Raw genomic sequence first — 23186 nt, 5'->3', positions numbered from 1 at the left:
TGAGGGGGATTTCCCCTCTCCTCATGGCTCAGTCAGCCGCGTCAGTAAAACTTGAAAGTATTTTGCTAACAGTAAACAAAAGTTGCTACTAAAATGTATACACCAGTACTTAGCAGCACTTCCCAAACAATTCCTGTGTCAATTGAAAAAAAAAAAAGTGGGTTGATAGTATTCCTTTAAAGTGTAACTGTCGGGCATAAAATAAAAAAATCAATTCTTTATTTTTATCTGGTAAACAAGTAATAAGGATGCCAACCAGGCAATCCAAAAGTTAAAATCTCTATTACTTTTCTTGTTTTATAAATGATCATTCCCCAGTTTACCTGACTCTTATTTGGTGCGTTGCTGTACAAAGGAAGTTTCAGGGCATGCTGGGTTGTCTTTTTTGGCTTCATTTCCCCTCAGACTTAACTAATGTACAGAGGCCAAAAAGGACAACCCAGCATGCCCTGCAACTTCCTTTTTGCGGCAACGTACCAAATAAGAGTCAGGTAAACTGGGGAATGATCATTTATAAACAAAAAAAGTAATAGAGATTTTAATTTTTGGATTGCCTGATTAGCATCCTTATTACATGTTTAACCGATACAAATAAAGAATTGATTTTTGATTTCATGCCCGGCAGTTACACTTTAATAGTGCTGTAAAGAAAACCTGAACTGGATGGACGTGGCTTCCGCTGTGGAAGGAACGGACGCGCTGTAGAGAGGCTCCCGCAGGACGGCAGACCTAGTGGCTCACAGCGACTCCAACCCAGCCGGGGAAGACATGCAGAGTGTGGAGGAGATGCCGCTAGAGACAGATGTCTCGAAAAAGAGGAAGCGGGGCCCGCCAGCCCCCCGCAAATTGACGGACTTCTTTCGGTCTAGGCGGACAGAACAGGCCCAAGATGGCGCCGCGCTAGCAGGAGACGCCGCCCTAACACAGGCAGTTTCCTCGCGCGGTTAAGAAAACACACAGCAGCCTGAGCAGGACGAGTGCCCACAGCAGAACGGCAACACTTCACCCACAGGCAGCCCAGCCAAATCCAGACCGAGGATGGACTCCAGGGCCTCGGTAAGCAGCCAGAACCTCATGGCAGCACACCCAGACAGCATGTTACTCTCCATAGAGGCCTTTCCTGCCACTGACACTAACGCCACACAAACCTTTATAAAAGACATTCTTTTATCATTCCGCTCCTCTTTATTGGCAGAAATATCATCACAAAACGCAGGAATTCATACAGAGATAGCAGCCTTGGGCAATAGAATAAATACAGTAGAGGAGAAGGTGAGCGAGGTGGTGAAAGAATTTAATGTTATGGTGGACACAGCTACAGCCTCTACAGAAGATATTAGATGGTTAAAGGCAAAGTCCGCTGATCTAGAGGATAGGAACCGCCGGAACAATTTGAAGTTCAGAGGCATCCCAGAGCAAGTGCAAGAGCATGAGCTAAAGCACTTCTTACACAACCTAACTAAAGCCCTCATGCCAGGCACGTCAGAGATCGAGTTAACCATAGACAGGGCGCACCGTCTCCCCAAACCACCTTTCCTGGCGGACTCTGTACCCAGGGATGTAATTGCACGCTTTATGTTCTACCATGTTAAAGAAGGCATAGTGCAAGCAACAAGGAAGGAAGCTTCTCTGCCAGAGCAATATAAGAACATTCAGATTTATGCAGATCTCTCTGCTGCCACGCTGAAACTCAGGAAAGATCTACAGCCGTTTACAAAAGCCCTTCAGCAGCTTCAGATCCCGTATAACTGGGGCTTCCCTACAAAGTTGAGATTTTCGTACAAAAATAAGAAATACGTAATCGCGGACACCGAAGCTGGTCTGACCCTCTTCAAGCAGTTGCATATACAAGTCCAACAGGTTAACCCTCCATACAGACCACCTCCTAGATCCGCAAAGGTATTACCTGACTGGAACAAACAATCTTTGCGCTGACTTCCATATCCCCCTGGCACATGGGTGCGCGGTGTATACTTCTGCTGTCATGCAAAAATTGAGCGCTTTTTGCTCCCTTTACCCCCCTACACCGATAGTGGACAGAGAACAGTGTCACACTACCGTTAAGGTTCTGATGCACCCGCATCATGAGGGATTCTCCCTCCGGTTCTATTAAGAGTTTATGTTGTTGTATTAAGGTTTACTCGTTTACTATCTCTCCTCTCAAATTTTGTATGTTGATGTATAGGTGGTCAAATATGCGAAATATGCTATATAAGTGGGTGTATGTCAGCCAGAGATTGTTAGCTTTCCTTTTCTTGAAGATATGCCACTAAAAATCCTGTCATTAAATGTTCGGGGACTGAATACTCCTTATAGACGCCACCTCCTGTGGAATGAGGCCAAGACGCAAAAATCCCAGATCCTCTTTATACAGGAGACACACCTTCTTGGGAAAGATACCCATCTTTGTACCAACATTAACTTCCCCCTCATTTACCATAGCTAATTTACAAAAAAAAAGAGGAGTTATGATGGCTTTCCATCGAGATCTAAAGGTCACCCCAGATACAGTAATCACTGACCCCAACGGTAGATACGTCATTTTTGCTGGTCATGTCAACGATGAGTCTATTACTTTAGTCGCACTATATGCGCCAAACGCTGGCCAAAAAGCATTCTTGCAAAAATTATGCACCAAAGCCTGCCAAACAGGCCGGTTACTACTGGGAGGAGACTTCAACGCCTGCCCAGCTACAATAGATCACTCACATAAATCCCCCCAACAAACTATCGACAAGTTAATGAATTGGAACGATCTTTACGATCCGTGGCGAATATTACACGCCTCAGAGCGCGATTATACATCTCGAACGTTCATAAAACTCATACGAGAATAGATCTATTTGTTACAGATAAGCTCCTACTACAATCAGTAATAGACTCATCAATTGGTAATATGCTATGGACAGACCATGCCCCTATCCATATTGAGTTAAGAGACAACCTAACAACACCGAAGCCCTTCATGTGGAGATTTAATGCATCTCTCATCTCCAACCCGGAATTCTTAGACAGTTTGTCCAAAATGAGCCAAGAATTTATAGACACCAACCGCAACCCCACGTTGAAATCCTCAACAATATGGGCAGCATACAAAGCCTTCACGTGAGGCATTTTGATTAGGCAGGGCGCGATCCAGAAGAGGGAGAGACTCTACAAAATTACCAAGTTACTCGACCTGATTCGAAGCCAGGAAAGACTACACAAGCAGAACCCATCCTGCCAGATAGAAAGACAGCTCTTTCAATCACGACACGACCTGCAGGTGTTGTTGCAGACTAAATACAAGTTTAATATTCATAAAGCCAAACTTAATTCATACTTTCAAGGCAACAAAGCCGGGGCCCACCTAGCTAAATACATAAAGCATAAACAAGTCAAAGCCAAAATACATTCGCTACTGCACCCAACAACGAAACAGATGGTTTATAATCCCAAGCAGATAGCGGATCTCTTCTGTGATTACTACTCCAAACTATACAACCTTAAAGATGATATTAATACCCCCCAGCCCACAGATGAAACTATTACCTCCTTTTTGGACTCCATTAAACTACCATCGTTAAACACATCTCAACTAGACCGGTTAAATCAACCATTTGCTATGGAGGAAATTACCAAAACAATTAGGTCCTTGAAACGAAATAAGGCTCCAGGGCCTGATGGGTTTAGCGGAGAGTTTTTCTTGGCTATGAATCATATCATCTCCCCTCTTCTGGTAGACCTTTTCCATGAGTTTGCCCATACTGGCTTAATCCCTGCAGAATATTTGGAAGCCACGATCACTGTGATTCCCAAACAAGGGAAGGATCCTACGATTACATCTAACTATAGACCCATTTCCCTATTGAATTCGGACGTTAAATTATACGCGAAACTAATAGCCAATAGGCTCATGGAAATCACCCCGACACTGCAGGACCAGGTGGGTTTCACTAGGGGTCGTCTGGCTTCCGACGCTACTAGGCGCATGTTGAATATATTGAGACACATTGAGCTCTGTCGGACGCCTTCATTGCTACTGACACTAGATGCGGAGAAGGCGTTCGACAGAGTTCACTGGCGCTTTCTCAAAGCCACGTTAGACAAATTTGGTTTCGCGGGAACTGTTAAGTCAGCAATAATGGCTCTCTATACCGCTCCATCCACCCGAGTCAATGCAGCAGGCTTTATCTCCAAATCCTTCACCATAACTAATGGAACAAGACAGGGCTGCCCACTATCCCCGATATTATTTGTTTTACTAATGGAAACAATTGCCCAGAAAATTAGATCCAACCCAGCTATTTCAGGCATAGAACAGGGGGGCCTCAAACATGTAATCAGCATGTTCGCAGACGACGTTGCTTTAATTGTATCAAATCCAACCTCGTCCCTACCTGCCCTTCTACAAGACCTCCAGAGTTTCTCCGCGGCCTCGCTATACAAACTTAATCAAACAAAATCCTTTGTATTGGGCCTAAATATTTCCCAGCAGTTAAAAACGTCCCTCTTAAAGTCATTCTCGTTCCCTTGGGCGGATGAAGCGGTAACTTATTTGGGCATACAACTAGCCAGACAAGCAACTAATTTGTTTAAACTAAACTATGTACCTCTACTGGAGGCTATACGGAAAGAATGCTCAGCTATGTCCAACCTTTGGTTGTCCTGGTCAGGACGGATCGCAGCCTTTAAGCAATTTCTCTTACCCAAGATACTTTATGTCTTCCGCACGGTACATGTACTGATCCCCAAATCCTGGTTTACTGATATAAGGAAATGTGTCAACACTTTTATATGGAAAGGGAAGAAAATCCGCACCTCATTCCAGGTAATGACCATAGCAAAGACAGTAGGAGGGATGGGTCTCCCCAACCTAGAGTTGTACCACAGGGCCTCACTCCTGGACACCATAAGACACTGGTGGGCCCCGACGTCGCTGAAACCCTGGGTGATCTTTGAATCCCATGTACTAAACAGGGCATTCAGACCTCTCTTAACTAGCATTCTAATGGGAGCAAAAACTCCACCTTCCTCTTACCCAACTATACAAGCTGCACTCAAAGCTTGGGAACACTTTGTAAACCCCCCCCCCCCCCCGGGAGAATCAATCACTATTAATACCTCAGTCTCAGTTCTTGAACACTTCACACAGGTTTTAGATCTTAAGATGTGGGAAAAAGCAGGAATAGTCCATCTACACAATCTCTTCGATAATAACCACCTCAAATCCTTCCTCACACTCACCAAACAGTTTTCCTTGCCCTACTCCCAACTATTTACATATCATAGAATTTTTCATTTGGTCAAAACAAAAGGCCTAACTACCCCACGTCTACAAGCCAAAATAGCCACCATGTTAAACAGTAAGGGCCTTACTAAAAGCAGCATGGCTGTTTGGTATAAAACATTGAACACAGCACAAACCTCCCCGCTACAACGCTACTCTGCTGTTTGGGCACTAGACCTGGGTAGCAACATAACTACTGAACAACTACTCCTAGCTAATAGGACCACACTGTTCATTTCCAAATGTAATACACACTGGGAAACCTCAAGAAAAATCTTATTTAGATGGCATTTGACCCCCAGACAAATAGCCGCTTTCTCATCTGACTCCTCCCACCTGTGCTGGAAATGCAAAGCCGATATTGGTACATATAAACATATGCTATGGGACTGCCCTATAGTAACTCGCCTTTGGTCCAACGTAGAAGCTTTAGTTAGACGAACTATCTGGCATAGATTTACACTCACTCCGAAACTAGCTTTACTCTTCATAGGAGTCAGTGAGCTACCTGAGAAACACAGATACCTTATATGTCACCTTATATTCAGTGCCCAACACTTAATCCTCTTAAATTGGAAATCAACTGAAGAGATATCCTCAGCCCATCTTCTAAACAATACTAAACTCAACTTAAATATGGAACTTCTGATCAGAAGTAGGCTAGGTATAAATACAGAACATTACTCTATCCCCACAACATGGTAACATCCGAACAACTCTATACCCACAAACCACACCATGTGCATCTGACCCGCTCCACTGGCCAGACTACACCCACGTGACAGGGGACCACCTTTAATTTTAATTTCAATCATCGGATTGCCACATACCACAAGAGAGAGGAGAATAGTTATAGTTTTAGGAATAGCTATAGGAATAGTCATAGCCATAGCTATAGTCATAGTTATAGTTAGTGGAGATAAGTTGAGACTGGTCCATGAGCACTATTATTAGTATTCTACCTCCTTTGGGACTAGCAGCAATGGTATTTCAGGTGAACTTGTTTAATATATATTATAATTTCTGTAATAATCAAGCTGCTACGATGAATATGCGAAAGACAGTCCGTATAACCTTTATCTGTGATCTCGGCCAACTGATGACGTCAGAGACTTATATGAAAGGAGATGTCGTTGGATACCTATAAGGTTGTGTAAATTCCAATGTACTACACCCAAACTGGAGATTATTTTACTGTCTAATTAACAATCTATGCTGTTATATATATTAGCCGTATATGTATATCTGCAATGTGTTCAATAAAAACTTTATTGATGAAAAAAAAAAAAAGAAAACCTGAACTGAGAATTTGTACTCTAAACACACCAGCCTGTGTAGTACAAGGGCTTATACTTGTCCATTGGTTTGGTTGGGGGACCCTTCCATTGCACCGCACTAACCTCAGTTCCTGGGTCCATCCAAACCCAGTGCAACTGGTGCGAGATGCAGCCATGAATGGAGGTTGAAGCTGCGCAACAAAGGAGACCCCAACCAAAACCTATAGACAGGTAAGTATAAGCACCCTTTACTACACAAGCTGGTGTGTGTAGTTTATACATTTAGTCTCAGTTCAGGTTACCTTTACAGTCCAGTGTTCTCCCCAGAATATTTTTTCAGCCGGGTGGCACGAAAAAGTAGCCGGGTGGGGAGGGTCAAACTGGGTGCGGAATCACACTGGGTATCGGGGGTGGGGTGGGGGGTTAGGGAATATTCTAGGTACAACTGGATGGGTGGGGGCAGCCCAGGATAAAACGCACACACACACGCAATATATGCACATACACACGCAATATATGCACACATACACACACGCAATATACGCGCACACACGCAATATACGCGCACACACGCAATATATGCACAAATATATGCGCGCACACACACACACACACACATATATGCACACACACACACTCACCTCACAGACACACACTCACCTCACAGACACACACACACACACACACACACACACACACACACACACACACACACACACCTGCTGAATAAAGTGCTCTGAAGTTTAGACTGCAATAACTACTAATAACTACACGTATTTCCAAGTTTAGATAAAATTACAGCTAAACTGCTTTTTTTTATTTTCTAGAAATAAGGTCAGTAATGCCATCTTTGTTATAATCTCTCAGCAGAAATCTTCTATGTGCATTAGTGAGGACAGTACAACTGAAGCTAATACTGTCTGCATATAAAAGGAATTTACCACAGCAGTGGCTGCGAGACAGCCCCCCTCCCCCGTTATGACAGGAGACTTGCCGGAATCATGAATAGAGCCAGGCGTCCCGCGGTAGTTTATCTGTCCTGTGTGTGCAACTTCACAGGACCTTTCCCCGCCCCTCTACACTACGAAGGGAGCTGGGGAAGAGGGCGGAGATATCTCCCTGAATAACAGCGAGTTGGCTGCACAGTGCACAGCCGCTGCTGCTGTAATGATTCAAGAGGAGGAAGAAGCCGAACTCTGCTACACACCAGGGCAAACGGCAGCCGGGCGGGAGGGCAGGGTCAGGTGGGCGCTCCACCCAGCTGAAAGGCTCTGGGGAGAACACTGAGCCTTCGTCAGGCTTCAATCCTGTTTCACTTGCATCGGTGCGCGCAATTCCTTGCAATCTACGCCCCCAGCACTTCACACCAATTGGCATGGAGTGGTCCTGGGGCTGCCACGCTGCTCACGCCAATTGGCGTTGAGCAGTTATTAGGCAGTTAAAGGGCTTTTATGAAAAGGTGTAAAAATATCACCGAGGAGAAAACTCAGGAGAAAGGGCTGGTTCACACTCGGCGATTCTTTAGCGATTTGCTGATCACTGGCGATCAGCAAAGCGCTGCTGCTAATGTATCCCTATGGATACAGTCACACTGCAGCATTAGCAATTCCGATCAATCGCAAACGTGCTGCATGCAGCGTTTCTATTGAACAGGAATAACGAGCACAAATCGTGATCGCGGAGCCAAATGCGATTGCGAGCTATCAGCGCTCTCTAAGTGCAGAGCTTTGAACTAGCCTAAAAAGTGAATTACATATGGGCCCCAGTGTCTCTCTATCTTATCTCTAAAATAGTTAAGGGTTGAATATTTAACCATTGCCATGAAACTGAGGAATAGCTCATAAAATGTGGAATAATGGGAGGATCAGTTGAAGCAGGGCATCGGGGCACACACTGAGCTCTGTATAGTGTGTTGAACCTTAAATTACCGCCTCCCCCCCCCCCCTCCAGTTTCTTTGATTTGGAGGGGAAATAAAATGTAACACCGATGTGTATTTTAGGGGCAGGAGGGTGAGCTATCATTCAGCTCCACTGCGCCCAACTGCCCGGCGGTGTACTCATACACGCAGATTTAGTGGCCAATGGAAAGTCTTGGTAATCTATGGAGGCTGGAACATTCTAAAATTTTGTTTCAGCAGTACAATGAAATTTGGCACAAAACACACTGAACACCTAAGTGTACAAGCCATTTAGTTCAATAGTATTTGAAATCTGATCTACCTTAAAAAGCACAGATTATTGGTGAAAATAACCTGCAGACACATTTACTCCACTGACAGGGTAACGATACCAGGTTCACAACAGGAGTACAGAGTACTAGGTACATTTTCCTGTGGTTCCACCAATCTGGTATATCTGATCATGTGTGCTAAATGCCCCAATGTTATGTACGTGGGAGAAACTGGACAAACTCTGCGCAAACATATGAATGGACACAGGCACACTATTAAAGATACCAAATCTGGACTCCCAGTTGCTACACACTTTCGGTCCAACGGACACAGCATGGATGATCTTCGTGTCACTGCCCTGAAGGGTGGCTTCAAAACGTCAAATGATCGTTTAATAGCAGAAACAAAATTTATAAATTGGTTCAAAGCTGTGCAGAACGGTTTGAATAAGGACAACAACTTTCTATATTGGTATGAGAATGATGATATTTGAACTTTTCTCAGCCATTATAGCTGAACTTGTGAACTAAGAATTTACGATACCTCTGTGTCAGTCCAACTCCCAGGTATGTGAGCAGGGAGTAAACAAGGATCCTGATCTTAGCTTACAACCTCTAACCCCAGGTCGATGGTCTGTGTGAATTAAGGCATCTTAATGACATGTATTTATGCTTGAAAAAATATCTGTTTTCCCTTTTGATGTTGCATGTATATAAGCTGTCTGTACCACCAGTTTGCAAACTAACAGGATAGAAGCCAGACGAAGGCTGCAAGGCCGAAAGCTTGCTTATTTTTATTCATTTTTAGTTAGCCAATAAATGGTATCATCCTGATATAAAACTTCTTGGTGAAAATAAGTATAACCGTTTTATCATTTCCTCTTCTATAGATGTGAGAATTGTATGCAGCCTTTTCGCACACACCGCTCCCTATTTAAGCACCTCCATGTATGTTCAGACAACCCTTCACGTTCAACGCCTGAAAGCATCACACCCTTGCCTCCTACAGCTGATACTAAGCAGGGGCCAGCTGCGAGTCGTCCCACTAGCGTTATTCAATGCATTAAGAAGGCCACTTCTCTACCAGTCACTGAAGATTCTTCAAAATCCACTGCCACAGTTTCATCTTCCCCTTTCCTTGGTGGACATCTGCCTTCAATGAGCAAATTGGTCGCTCAGACTTCTAATCCATTTCCAATGCTTGACCCTTCTTTGTTTGCAAATCGTCTTCCAAGTCCTCCTCGTTCATCTGCTGCTGGATCCTACCTTTCTTTCCTTAACCAGTCAAGTTACTCTTTACCTCAAGGTGCAGCCTCCCAAAGGCTTAGGCCATTCCTTGGGAACACAGGAATGCCTGTCTCCAATGCCATGTGGAAAAAAACCCAAGGTAAGATTGTCAAAAGATTAAATGTATATTGCAAAGCATGGTATCCTCACAAAAAACAAAACAAAAAAAAAAACACTTTGGACAATTCATCTATTTAATTGCAACCAACCCCCCCCTCCCCTCCCCCCCCCCCCCCCCCCCCCCAAGTAGTTTACAGAACTCAAATCTGTAATGGCCAGTAGTATTTACTAATGCAGTACTAATCAGATACATTTGCTATGCAATGGTGTGAAAAAAAACTTGATAACATCCTGTTTTTCTCAGTTAGCTTGTTTAGTACACGGTTAGGTGGTTGGTTGGTTGGTTGGGTAGTTAGTTAGTTAGTTAGTTAGTTAGTCTCAGCTGTATGCCATTTATTTTATATGGTGATCTACCATCGGTACGTCCAAGGTGCATGACTTTACATTTATCAACATTAAAGGGAACCTTAACTGAGAGGGATATGGATGTTTCCTTATAAACAATACCAGTTGCCTGGCATTCCTGCTAATCTCTTTGGGGCAGTAGTGGCTGAATCACATGCCTGAAATATGCATGCAGCTAATCCAGTCTGACTTCAGTCAGAGCACCTGATGTGCATGCTTGTTGAGGGGCTGTGGCTAAAAGTAATAGAGACACAGGATCAGCAGGAGAGTCAGGCAACTGGTACTATTTTAAAAGGGAAAATCCATATCCTTCTCAATTTAGGTTCCCTTTAAATTTCATTTGCCTTGTGCCTGCCCATATGGCGATTTTGTCAAGATTCTGTTGTAATCTGTCACTATCCGTCTTAGTGTTGATAATTCTGCATAATTTTGTATCTGCAAAATTGGCTACATTGCTCTGTATTCCATCTGCTAAATCATTAATAAGTACATTGAACAGAATTGTATCAAGTACTGACCCTTAACTCGAACAAATAGTATGAAATCAAAGAACCAGAGTACACACTTTTAAAGGGGTTTTTTTTTAATTATTTTTTTATTTTTTTTTAATATTTGCAGTTTACATAACACACTCTGTATTTTTTAGACAATCATAAAAAACTGCAAATATTAAACTATGAAACAGAGCAGAGCTAATGACCCTTTGAACTTACCTGCAGTAAAACCTTATCTAAAGATTTTTCTTTCACTGTTTGATGCATAAATGCTTCAGAAAACAGCTGTCTTTTTGAACCAAGTTGGGTTGGAGAGCTCAGACAAGCTCTTTTGCATAGATAACCAAAGTTTCTTAAAGAGGAACTATCGCGAAAATCTTAAAATTCAAAACGTGTACATTTTTCCCAGAGTAAAATGAGCCATAAATTACTTTTCTCCTATGTTGCTGTCACTTACAGTAAGTAGTAGAAATCTGACATTGCAACAGCAACATAGGAGAAAAGTAATTTATGGCTCATTTAACTCTGGGAGTACTTCTTATTTGTATGTGTTAAATTTTAAGATTTTCACGACAGTTCCTCTTTAAAGAACAAGCGACACCCATGCTAACCTAGAAATAAAAAACACATATATAAGTAGATAAATACTACTTCTACTTACATAACAGATGTATTGTGCTATCCACGTAATGATTCCTGTGAATTTTATAAAGGAAGAGCAGAAAATCCTACTTTAGGCAGTGGCCATCTTACCAAGCTAATGCTGACATCATATCCTCCCTTACTCTTGTTTTCCCCCTCCCTTCTCTTGCTCATTGTGTATTCATTAGCTGCCCTCCTCCCAGAGTCTTCAGACACTCCCACTGAGGTGTATACCAACAACTGCGCTGTTGTTGTTTTTTTTTTTTTATTTGTTTTTTTTTATTTACACATCTAATCACTGAGTCACCTCAGCCTTGCTTGTAAACACAAGTAATCAGACAGTGTTTCTGATAAGGAGCTAGGCAGGGAAATAAATGGAAGAGGAGGAATATATTATAGATAAAAAGAACTCCCTGCATTCAACTCTTTGGCACTGTTTGGCACTAGAGCCAGTGCTGCTAAAGTATGTGATAACTACAAACCATAACAGTAGAAAAAGTTTTGCAAGTTTTGAATGCAGGATTAGCATCTTTATCACTTAATATACTCAGACCAGTTGCTGCTGTAATTTGATTTTTATGGTGACAATATCGCTTTAACTATTCCTGTACTGGAAACAATATGAGACTCCTATCTTTGCTGCTAAATGTTCTATTTCATAGCTGTACTACACATACAATTCATTATCTCATAAGTGTATTTTCTCTTCAGAATCACGTTAAGCCATGAGCTTTAGATACGTTTTTGTTACTTACACATCTGTTTTATTTTAAGTGGCTGACATGGAGCTTTTTTTTTTCCTATGGAAGATAAACCCCATGCCTCGTAGGAGATGACCCCCTCTAGGAACTCTGGTTTCCTCCAATATCCTCAATCATAAGTTGACTGGTTTTCTCTTAAAAATACGGCCCTAGACTACGATGGACATAGTTAAAAAGTTAAAATAGGGATTACTTGGAGAAAGGTAGGCCGGCACTCAGAAATGGTTGTGATGACAGTGTTGACAGCTGTATAGATGGGCAAACTCCAGCAAAAACTACGTGCTCAAGACGGAAGTAGAAACATGGCATCAAAGACATGGGAGGAGACAGTAGTGATGTCTGGCACTGTAGTTTAATATGAAAGCAGCAAGTGTACAGCAGTGGAAAAAAATGTCCATGAAAAACATGTACAAGATGTGGTACTTATCGTGCTTGTTGCTGGGTGTGGGAGGCACTGTGGGCGCCAGTGGGTGCACGGCCTTACGACCGTTTCGCTTGGGGTGAGCCTTTCTTCCTCGGAGGCCTAACGTGCACAAAAGCTGGAGGGAAGAGGCCATTCAAATAGCCTACTTTCGTGTAGGGTCCCGCCCGGACGCCCTATGACGTGGGGCTAATTGATTGGTCAGAGCAGACTGTGCGTAATAGTGACAGCGCTGCACGCAAGTGTGCGCAGTCTAGATGCGCACTATAGCTGGAGCGGGGGAGCGCAACCATGGCGACGCGCACCGCCCCAAGTCACGCGAGAGGCGGCATCAACATCAGCAGCCACTCAGGGGCAAGGGGGCGGATGCGAGCACGCACACTGGTTACCATGGAGCCCCCATGACAACAGCTGCAGTCTTGGATGGAGTCCGCCCTCCGGTGCAGCAACAAAGGCTACAGGGCGGAATTGCCCTGCAGCCAAGGTCGCACTCGGGGGGCTAGAAGCCAACAAGGCTGTGTGTGCCCTGTTCAATGCCGAAAGTCGGGTCCATTGCCCTAATATAAGCTTATTAGCTAACGGCATCGCTGCTCAAATAGATGCTATATATAGCATCTAACAAGCAGTCCCAGGTTAGGGTTTGAATGGGGAGGGAGGGGAAAGGGTGAAGAAGGGAAGGGTGAAGTGTGAAAGGGGAAAGGGGAAAGGTGAAGGGGTAGTGAGCGGGACACGGGTCCTAAGAGTAGAGACACATAGAGAGTGGAGGTGGGAGAACAGAACTAGGAATAGATGACCCTTAAGAATAGTAACATGCTAGGGGTCTGCCCACCTATGCATAGATCACATGACCGTAGTGATTAAAGTGAAAAAAACTGATTGAGAAAAGGAAAGAAGGAACATTCATTTATTATATCATACATTAAAAGACAAAAGTATCTCTATATTGAAAAAATCGTTACCTTTTTATATAAAAATCAGGATCAAACCGGTCATGTGAAAAATAGGCATAGGCAGGGGTGGCAGGGGGAGGGCACCTAGTGAGAACACCCTCAAGGTTCAAGATAGCAAGCCATGTCTACGTAATCATTAAGGCCCAGAGGGTCCATAGCGTCTGTTTTGAAAATCCACTTGGATTCCAACCTGAGGAGCAATTTCTTCCTATTGCCTCCTCTACGTGGAAGAATACATTGGTCCACACATGCGAATGACAAAAGACTTGGGTCGGAGCCATGGACAGTGGCCATGTGCTCTACCACTCTGGGGCACCCCTTGCCTTTCGGCAACAGGCGGATGTGCTCCAGAATCCTGTCTTTCACCATTCTGGTTGTCATGCCAATGTAAAAACGTTGGCATGGACACCAAAGGGCGTAAACGACGTAGCTAGTACTACATGTGGCAAAAAACGGAACTTTAAACTGAACAGGACCTAATTGGTAGAATTTGCCGGTCCTCATGTGTGGGCATGCTTTGCATGCTCCACACCGATGGTTACCTGTGGTAGCTACATCGTCCAGCCATGTGCGACGTGGATTTTCGCGAAAGTCGCTATGGACAAGAAGATCGCCAATAGTGGGTGCTCTTTTAAAAGTAACCAAGGGTTTTGATGGTAGGCATTCTTTAAGAACTGGATCTTGGAGCAAGATGGGCCAATTTCTGGTCATCACCTTTTTAATTTCCCTCTCCATTGGTGAGAAGCCAAAAGTGAAGACCCCTGAAACATTATTCGATCGTCTAGAGTTGTATCTCCTTGTAATCAAATCAGATCTATCTTTTTTCAAGGCCTCGTTCATGGCGAGTTCAAGATCATTGGCGTCATAACTCCTCATAAGCAGGCGAGATTTCAGCTCCATGGCTTGTTCAATAAAGTCATCCAAACTGGCGTTGTTCCTGCGTAAGCGCAGGAACTGGCCGTATGGGAGAGACCTCATGACATGCCTAGGGTGGTAACTGCCTGAGTGTAAGATTGTATTTGAGGCTGTCGGTTTACGATAGCCTTTCGTTCTTACAACGCCGTCCTGAATAATTAATTCAAGATCAAGGAAATGTATGCTTATCGCAGAGTATTCCATAGTAAATAACATATTTACATTGTTAGTATTAATGAAGACCAAGAATCTGGACAGCGATTCGATATCTCCCGACCAGAAGGCCAAGAAATCATCCACGTATCTGGACCACATCCTCAGGTTAGACCTGAATGGATTGTCTATAGCGTGGATGAACGTCTCTTCCCAGGCCCCAAGGAATAAATTGGCATAAGTACAAGCGACAGGAGTCCCCATTGCAGTTCCGGAGACCTGCTGGTACCAGGTGTCGCCAAACATAAATGCATTGTGGGTTAAAATAAAAGCCAAACAGTCACACAGGTATTCATTGAAAAGAGGGTCTTTGTCACCTCTGTCTAGGAACATTTTGACAGCTTTGAGACCCTCTACATGTGGTATTCTGCTATAAAGGCTTGTGACGTCAATGGTAACCAACAGGTCTCCTTCACACCACAATGTGGACTCCAAACCCTCCAAAACATCGAGGGTATCGCTGAGGTGGGATGGGATATGAGAAAGGAGAGGTCTGAGGATGTGATCCAGATACCCAGAAAGTCTTTCCGTGACCGATCCCAGGCCCGACACAATGGGCCGGCCCGGGGGATCGGTCAGGGACTTATGGATCTTTGGAAGATAATACCAGACCGGCTTAACAGGAAATTCTGGTAGAAGATCCCTCGCTAGTCTAGGAGTAAGGAAGCCTAGTTCAACTCCCTGTCGTAAAAGTGATCTCAGGGCAGACTGATATCCTACTGTGGGGTCTCCTTTGAGTGGTTTGTATGTGGAGGTATCTGTGAGTTGGCGTAATGCCTCCTTCTTATAATCTGCAGTTGATAATATTACCACAGAACCTCCTTTGTCTGCCTTTCTAATGGTGAGGTCAGGACGGTTTCTCAACCAGTTCAAAGCTTTATGTTCGACAGGGGTGAGATTGGATTGTGACTGGGGGTATTTCAGGGCTTTAATCTCTCTATCAACCTGTTGTTCGAAAATGTCAATGGCAGACCCAGCTAATGTAGGGAAAGGCATTGTGAATTTACAGGGTTGAAACTTCTTGTGGTCATGTAGCGACACATCGGTCGGAACTGACTCAGTTAATAGTTCATTTAGAACTGAGATAGTTTCAAGGTCTTTATCATTCCAACTTTTTGTAACGCTGAATCCAAGAGCTCCTACTGTGGGTTTTCCTGCCGGTTGAACATTACTCCCTATGTCTTCTGATTTCTTTTTTTCAAAGTAGTGCTTGATATTCAACTTTCTAACTCCCTTATATAAGTCCACCTTGAAGTTCGGGTAGTCAAATTGAGTGGATAGAGAATAGTTCAGGCCTTTGTTTAACAAATCACTAACTCCTTCTGGTAGAATCTCAGAGGTAAGGTTGACCAAGTTGGTTTTGTTATTTGAGGGCATTATTACTATCTGTTTTTGCTCCCTCTCTTTTTGTCCTCCCAGGACACCTGTTTTTCTCCTATTTTTACTCCCTCTTCCTCACCGGATTTGTTTCCTAAAGGGGCATGTTGATCTTCGGTCGGGGATTTCTTTGGTCTTTGAGGCTGTTTCTGGGATTTACGTGGTTTTTGTCTAGGCGTTTTGTTGGAGGAGTCTTCTCCGCTGGACTCTGATTCAGTTGTCCAATAACCTTTAGGTCTCCCTGGGGAATGAGGTCTACCTCTCGGTCTCTGATTAGGAGGGATCCCCCAGGAAAAAATCCTGCCAAATTTGTAATCCTCTCGGTCACGTAAATATTTCTTCAATTTACGAGCTTTAATGTTGTCTTGCAGAGGTACCAATTTCTTATCGATCTTATCCAATGTGACCTTATACAGATTTTCAGACACCAATTTCTTGTATTCTATTTTACTTTCCGAGATTGCAGATGTAATGAGATTAAGCTCAACTTTGCTTCTGTCCAGCACTATATTCTGCAGACGTGCTGAATGTTCTAAAAACTCCTGCCTCCAAGTTTCCAAGAATTTGGGGTCTTGCCTGTATTCAGAAGGCTCTTGATACCTCCTAAAACCTCTCGCCACCAAATCTTCACCCCTATACTTCTCAAGGGTGGTGACTGTCCAAAAGACTCCCACCTCTCGCTCGCAGAGTCTCTCTAGGTTCTGCTCCAGCACCTTGGCGCCCGCAGTAGAATTAGAGCTGTTAGGACCGCTAGTATGGGCAAAAAAACCCGTGAGATCCAGCCTCCCTGCAGTGATGTGATCGCCCTGCGCCCTTTCAGCTTCATCACCAGATTCTAACTCCTCTGGAGAAAGATCCTCGTCTATATTAGACATATCTGGTGCTCCAGGCCTGAAAACAAAACAGTTCAATGGGACAACTTGGAGAAAGGTAGGCCGGCACTCAGAAATGGTTCTGATGACAGTGTTGACAGCTGTATAGATGGGCAAACTCCAGCAAAAACTACGTGCTCAAGACGGAAGTAGAAACATGGCATCAAACACATGGGAGGAGACAGTAGTGATGTCTGGCACTGTAGTTTAATATGAAAGCAGCAAGTGTACAGCAGTGGAAAAAAAGTCCATGAAAAACATGTACAAGATGTGGTACAAGATGTGGTACTTATCGTGCTTGTTGCTGGGTGTGGGAGGCACTGTGGGCGCCAGTGGGTGCACGGCCTTACGACCGTTTCGCTTGGGGTGAGCCTTTCTTCCTTGGAGGCCTAACGTGCACAAAAGCTGGAGGGAAGAGGCCATTCAAATAGCCTACTTCCGTGTAGGGTCCCGCCCGGACGCCCTATGACGTGGGGCTAATTGATTGGTCAGAGCAGACTGTGCGTAATAGTGACAGTGCTGCACGCAAGTGTGCGCAGTCTAGATGCGCACTATAGCTGGAGCGGGGGAGCGCAACCATGGTGACGCGCACCGCCCCCAAGTCACGCGAGAGGCGGCATCAACATCAACATCAACATCAACATCAACATCAGCAGCCACTCAGGGGCAAGGGGGCGGATGCGAGCACGCACACTGGTTACCATGGAGCCCCCATGACAACAGCTGCAGTCTTGGATGGAGTCCGCCCTCCGGTGCAGCAACAAAGGCTACAGGGCGGAATCGCCCTGCAGCCAAGGTCGCACTCGGGGGGCTAGAAGCCAACAAGGCTGTGTGTGCCCTGTTCAATGCCGAAAGTCGGGTCCATTGCCCTAATATAAGCTTATTAGCTAACGGCATCGCTGCTCAAATAGATGCTATATATAGCATCTAACAAGTAGTCCCAGGTTAGGGTTTGAATGGGGAGGGAGGGGAAAGGGTGAAGAAGGGAAGGGTGAAGTGTGAAAGGGGAAAGGTGAAGGGGTAGTGAGCGGGACACGGGTCCTAAGAGTAGAGACACATAGAGAGTGGAGGTGGGAGAACAGAACTAGGAATAGATGACCCTTAAGAATAGTAACATGCTAGGGGTCTGCCCACCTATGCATAGATCACATGACCGTAGTGATTAAAGGGAGTAGTGAAATAGGGATTAGATTGTGAGCTCCTCTGAGGGACAGTTAGTAACAAGAATGAATATAAATAGATAATTTTTTCCAGAAGACCGCATGAGGTTCTCGAGTATGAACGAGGGGCCAGACCAGAATAGGAGTGAGTGGGGCTCACAAAGCCATGTGTGGTCATGACAGGATGTGAGCGGAGCTAACTAAGTGTAATGTAAAGACAGTGGGCCCAACTTTTCTCCCAAAACACAGCTAGACAACGTGAACGTAAAAACTTAAAGGTAATTAGACAATGTTATCCCCCCACCCCGTTCACCAATTGCACATAGTAGCAGCCAGACTTCTTTGGAACCAAACACTGGGACAGTAGGTGGACTCCTTCAGACAGCATGTGCACAGCAGGCTAAAGTAAAAAAAAATTAAAAAAAAGCTATGTTTTTGTATTTCATGTATTTGCACAATAATAAAGGTGTCATGTTGGCCAGTACACCGTGGATTATACCAGAATATTTTCCCCAAAAAATAGTCTGGTATAATGCATGCCATTCTGTGTACTAACCTACATGAGTACTGTATTGTGCATATATGTGGAAGAAAGACCTATAGCTGAGCAATCCCCCCCGGCCTCTGCCACAAACAGCAAATGGCAGCAGGAAGGACTTCTTTGGCACCAAAGACAAGCCCAGGGTCAGCAGACAGACCCCCCTCAAACAGCAAAAGACACAATGTTGCACAATATCCCCCAAAATACACATAATGTTGCAGTGTATCACTGAACCACTTGAGGACCACAGTCTTTTCGCCCCTTAAGGACCAGAGCCTTTTTTTACATTCAGACCACTGCAGCTTTCACGGTTTATTGCTCGGTCATACCTACCACCTAAATGAATTCCTCCTTTTCTTGTCACTAATATAGATTTCTTTTGGTGCTATTTGATTGCTGCTGCGAGTTTTAGTTTTTATTATGTTCATCAAAAAAGACATGAATTTTGTCAAAAAAATGACTTTTTTAACTTTCTGTGCTGACTTTTCAAATAAAGTAAAATTTCCTATACATTTGAGCGAAAGTTATTCTGCTACATGTCTTTGATAAAAAAAAAATATTCAGTGTATATTTATTGGATTGGATAAAAGTTATAGTTACATAGTTACATAGTTATTTTGGTTGAAAAAAGACATACGTCCATCGAGTTCAACCAGTATAAAGTACAACACCAGCCTGCTCCCTCACATATCCCTGTTGATCCAGAGGAAAGCGAAAAAACCCTTACAAGGCATGGTCCAATTAGCCCCTAAAGGGAAAAATTCCTTCCCGACTCCAGATGGCAATCAGATAAAATCCCTGGATCAACATCATTAGGCATTACCTAGTAATTGTAGCCATGGATGTCTTTCAACGCAAGGAAAGCATTTAAGCCCCCTTTAAATGCAGGTATAGAGTTTGCCATAACGACTTCCTGTGGAAATACATTCCACATCTTAATCATTCTTACTGTAAAGAACCCTTTCCTAAATAAAATGGCTAAAAAGTTTTTCCTCCATGCGCAGATCATGTCCTCTAGTCCTTTGAGAAGGCCTAGGGACAAAAAGCTCATCCGCCAAGCTATTATATTGCCCTCTGATGTATTTATACATGTTAATTAGAGCCCCTCTAAGGCGTCTTTTCTCTAGACTAAATAAACCCAGTTTATCTAACCTTTCTCGATAAGTGAGACCTTCCATCCCACGCATCAATTTTGTTGCTCGTCTCTGCACCTGCTCTAAAACTGCAATATCTTTTTTGTAATGTGGTGCCCAGAACTGAATTCCATATTCCAGATGTGGCCTTACTAGAGAGTTAAACAGGGGCAATATTATGCTAGCATCTCGAGTTTTTATTTCCCTTTTAATGCATCCCAAAACTTTGTTAGCTTTAGCTGCAGCTGCTTGGCATTGAGTACGATTATTTAACTTGTTGTCAATGAGTACTCCTAAGTCCTTCTCCAAGTTTGATGTCCCCAGCTGTATCCCATTTATTTTGTATGGTGCAAGACCATTAGTACGTCCAAAATGCATGACTTTACATTTGTCAACATTGAATTTCATCTGCCATGTATGTGCCCATATAGCCATCTTATCCAGATCCTGTTGCAATATGACACTATCTTCCTGAGAGTTGATGATTCTGCACAATTTTGTATCATCTGCAAAAATAGCAACATTGCTCACTACTGCATCTACTAGGTCATTAATAAATAAATTGAAGAGCACTGGACCCAGAACAGACCCCTGTGGGACCCCACTGCTAACGGTCTCCCATTTTGAGCACGATCCATTGACCACAACTCTTTGTTTTCTGTCCATTAGCCAGTTCCCTATCCATGAACACAGACTCTTTCCCAGTCCTTGCATGCTCAACTTTTGCACCAGACTTTTGTGGGGAACAGTGTAGAAGGCCTTTGCAAAGTCCAAGTATATCACATCTACAGCATTCCCAATATCCATATTAGCATTCACTACCTCATAAAGGCTGAGCGTTTACAAACTATGGTGCCAAAAGTATTAAAGCATCTCTGACTTTTCTGACCACCTGTCATGTCTCATGAGGTGCTAAAATTCCGGGATAGTATAAATACCCCCCAAATGACCCCATTTTGCAAAGAAGACATCCCAAAGTATTCACTGAGAGGCATGGTGAGTTCATAGAAGATTTTATTTTTTGTCACAAGTTAACGAAAAATGACACTTTGTGACAAAAAAAAAAAGTTTCCATTTCTTTTACCTTGCGAAAAAAAAAAAATGAAATCTGCCACGGACTCCTCTCTGAATACCTTGAAGTATCTACTTTCCAAAATGGGGTCATTTGTGGGGTGTGTTCACTGTCCTGGCATTTTGGGGGGTGCCTAATTGTAAGCACCCCTGTAAAGCCCAAAGATGCTCATTGGACTTTGGGCCCCTTAGTGCAGTTAGGCTGCAAAAAAGTGCCACACATGTGGTATTGCCGTACTCAGGAGAAGTAGTATAATGTGTTTTGTGGTGTATTTTTACACATACCCATGCTGGGTGGGAGAAATATCCCTGTAAATGACAATCTTTAGATTTATTTTTTTTACACACAATTGTCTATTTACAGAGATATTTCTCCCACTCAGCATGGGTATGTGTAAAAATACACCCCAAAACACATTATACTACTTCTCCTGAGTACGGCGATACCACATGTGTGGCACTTTTTTTTTGCACCCTAACAGCACTAAGGGGCCCAAAGTCCAATGAGTACCTTTAGGATTTCACAGGTCATTTTGCGACATTTGGTTTCAAGACTACTGCTCACAGTTTAGGGCCCCTAAAATGCCAGGGCAGTATAGGAACCCCACAAATGACCCCATTTTAGAAAGAAGACACCCCAAGGTATTCCGTTAGGAGTATGGTGAGTTCATAGAAGATTTTTTTTTTTGTCACAAGTTAGCGGAAATTGATTTTAATTGTTTTTTTTTTCACAAAGTGTCATTTTCCTGTAACTTTTGACAAAAAATAAAATCTTCTATGAACTCACCATACACCTAACGGAATACCTTGGGGTGTCTTCTTTCTAAAATGGGGTCATTTGTGGGGTTCCTATACTGCCCTGGCATTTTAGGGGCCCTAAACCATGAGGAGTAGTCTTGAAACCAAATGTCGCAAAATGACCTGTGAAATCCTAAAGGTACTCATTGGACTTTGGGCCCCTTAGCGCAGTTAGGGTGCAAAAAAGTGCCACACATGTGGTATCGCCGTACTCAGGAGAAGTAGTATAATGTGTTTTGTGGTGTATTTTTACATATAACCATGCTGAGTGGGAGAAATATCTCTGTAAATGACACATTTTTTGATTATTTTTTTTTACACACAATTGTCCATTTAGGCCTAGTGCACACCAGAGCGGTTCTGCTGCGGTTTGCGATCCGCTTGCGGGTGCGGATCCGCTAGGGTAATGTATTTCAATGGGCTCGTGCACACCAGAGCGGGAGGCGTTTTGCAGAAACGCATACTCCCGGGCTGCTGCAGATTTTGGATTGCGGATGTGTTTCTTCCCTTAATGTTAAGTATAGGAAAAACGCAAACCGCTCTGAAAAACGGCACTTCAGAGCGGTTTGCCAGGCGTTTTTTGTTACAGTAGCTGTTCAGTAACAGCTTTACTGTCACAATGCATGAAATCTACTACACCAGAAACGCTTCACAAAACCGCAAAATACTTGCTGAAACGCTACAGAAAAAGAAGAAAAAGCGTTTCAAAATCTGCTAGCATTTTGCGGATCTGCTAGCGGTTTTTGGTGTACACCAGGCCTTACAGAGAGATTTCTCCCACCCAGCATAGGTATGTGTAAAAGTACACCACAAAACACATTATACTACTTCTCCTGAGTATGGCGATACCACTTTTTTGCAGCCTAGGTGCGCTAAGGGGCCCAACATCCTATTCACAGGTCATTTTGAGGCATTTGTTTTCTAGACTACTCACGGTTTAGGGCCCCTAAAATGCCAGGGCAGTATAGGAACCCCACAAGTGACCCCATTTTAGAAAGAAGACACCCCAAGGTATTCTGTTAGGTGTATGGTGAGTTCATAGAAGATTTTATTTTTTGTCACAAGTTAGTGAAAAATGACACTTTGTGAAAAAAACAATAAAAATCAATTTTCGCTAACTTTTGACAACAAATAAAATCTTCTATGAACTCGTCATACACCTAACAGAATACCTTGGGGTGTCTCTTTTCTAAAATGGGGTCACTTGTGGGGTTCATATACTGCCCTGGCATTTTACGGGCCCAAAACCGTGAGTAGTTTGGAAACCAAATTTCTCAAAATGACTGTTCAGGGGTATAGGCATCTGCTAATTTTGATGACAGGTGGTCTATGAGGGGGCAAATTTTGTGGAACCGGTCATAAGCAAGGTG

The 23186-nt window shown here is 43.5% G+C and overlaps 1 protein-coding gene across 1 annotated transcript in view; it reads left to right on the top strand.

Annotated features, from left to right (window-relative positions):
* The window catches only part of LOC137508566 (zinc finger protein 414-like), a 96524-nt gene that overhangs the window by 46636 nt on the left and 26702 nt on the right, over positions 1 to 23186 (top strand). Inside the window, exon 5 of the mRNA XM_068233762.1 lies at positions 9607 to 10103. Within this exon, the coding sequence (XP_068089863.1) occupies positions 9607 to 10103 (497 nt within the window). The remainder of the gene's footprint in view (positions 1 to 9606; positions 10104 to 23186) is intronic.

The sequence above is a fragment of the Hyperolius riggenbachi genome, chromosome 1 (genome assembly GCF_040937935.1).
Source record: "Hyperolius riggenbachi isolate aHypRig1 chromosome 1, aHypRig1.pri, whole genome shotgun sequence".
NCBI lineage: Eukaryota > Metazoa > Chordata > Amphibia > Anura > Hyperoliidae > Hyperolius > Hyperolius riggenbachi.
This window is presented reverse-complemented; position numbering and strand designations above follow the sequence as displayed.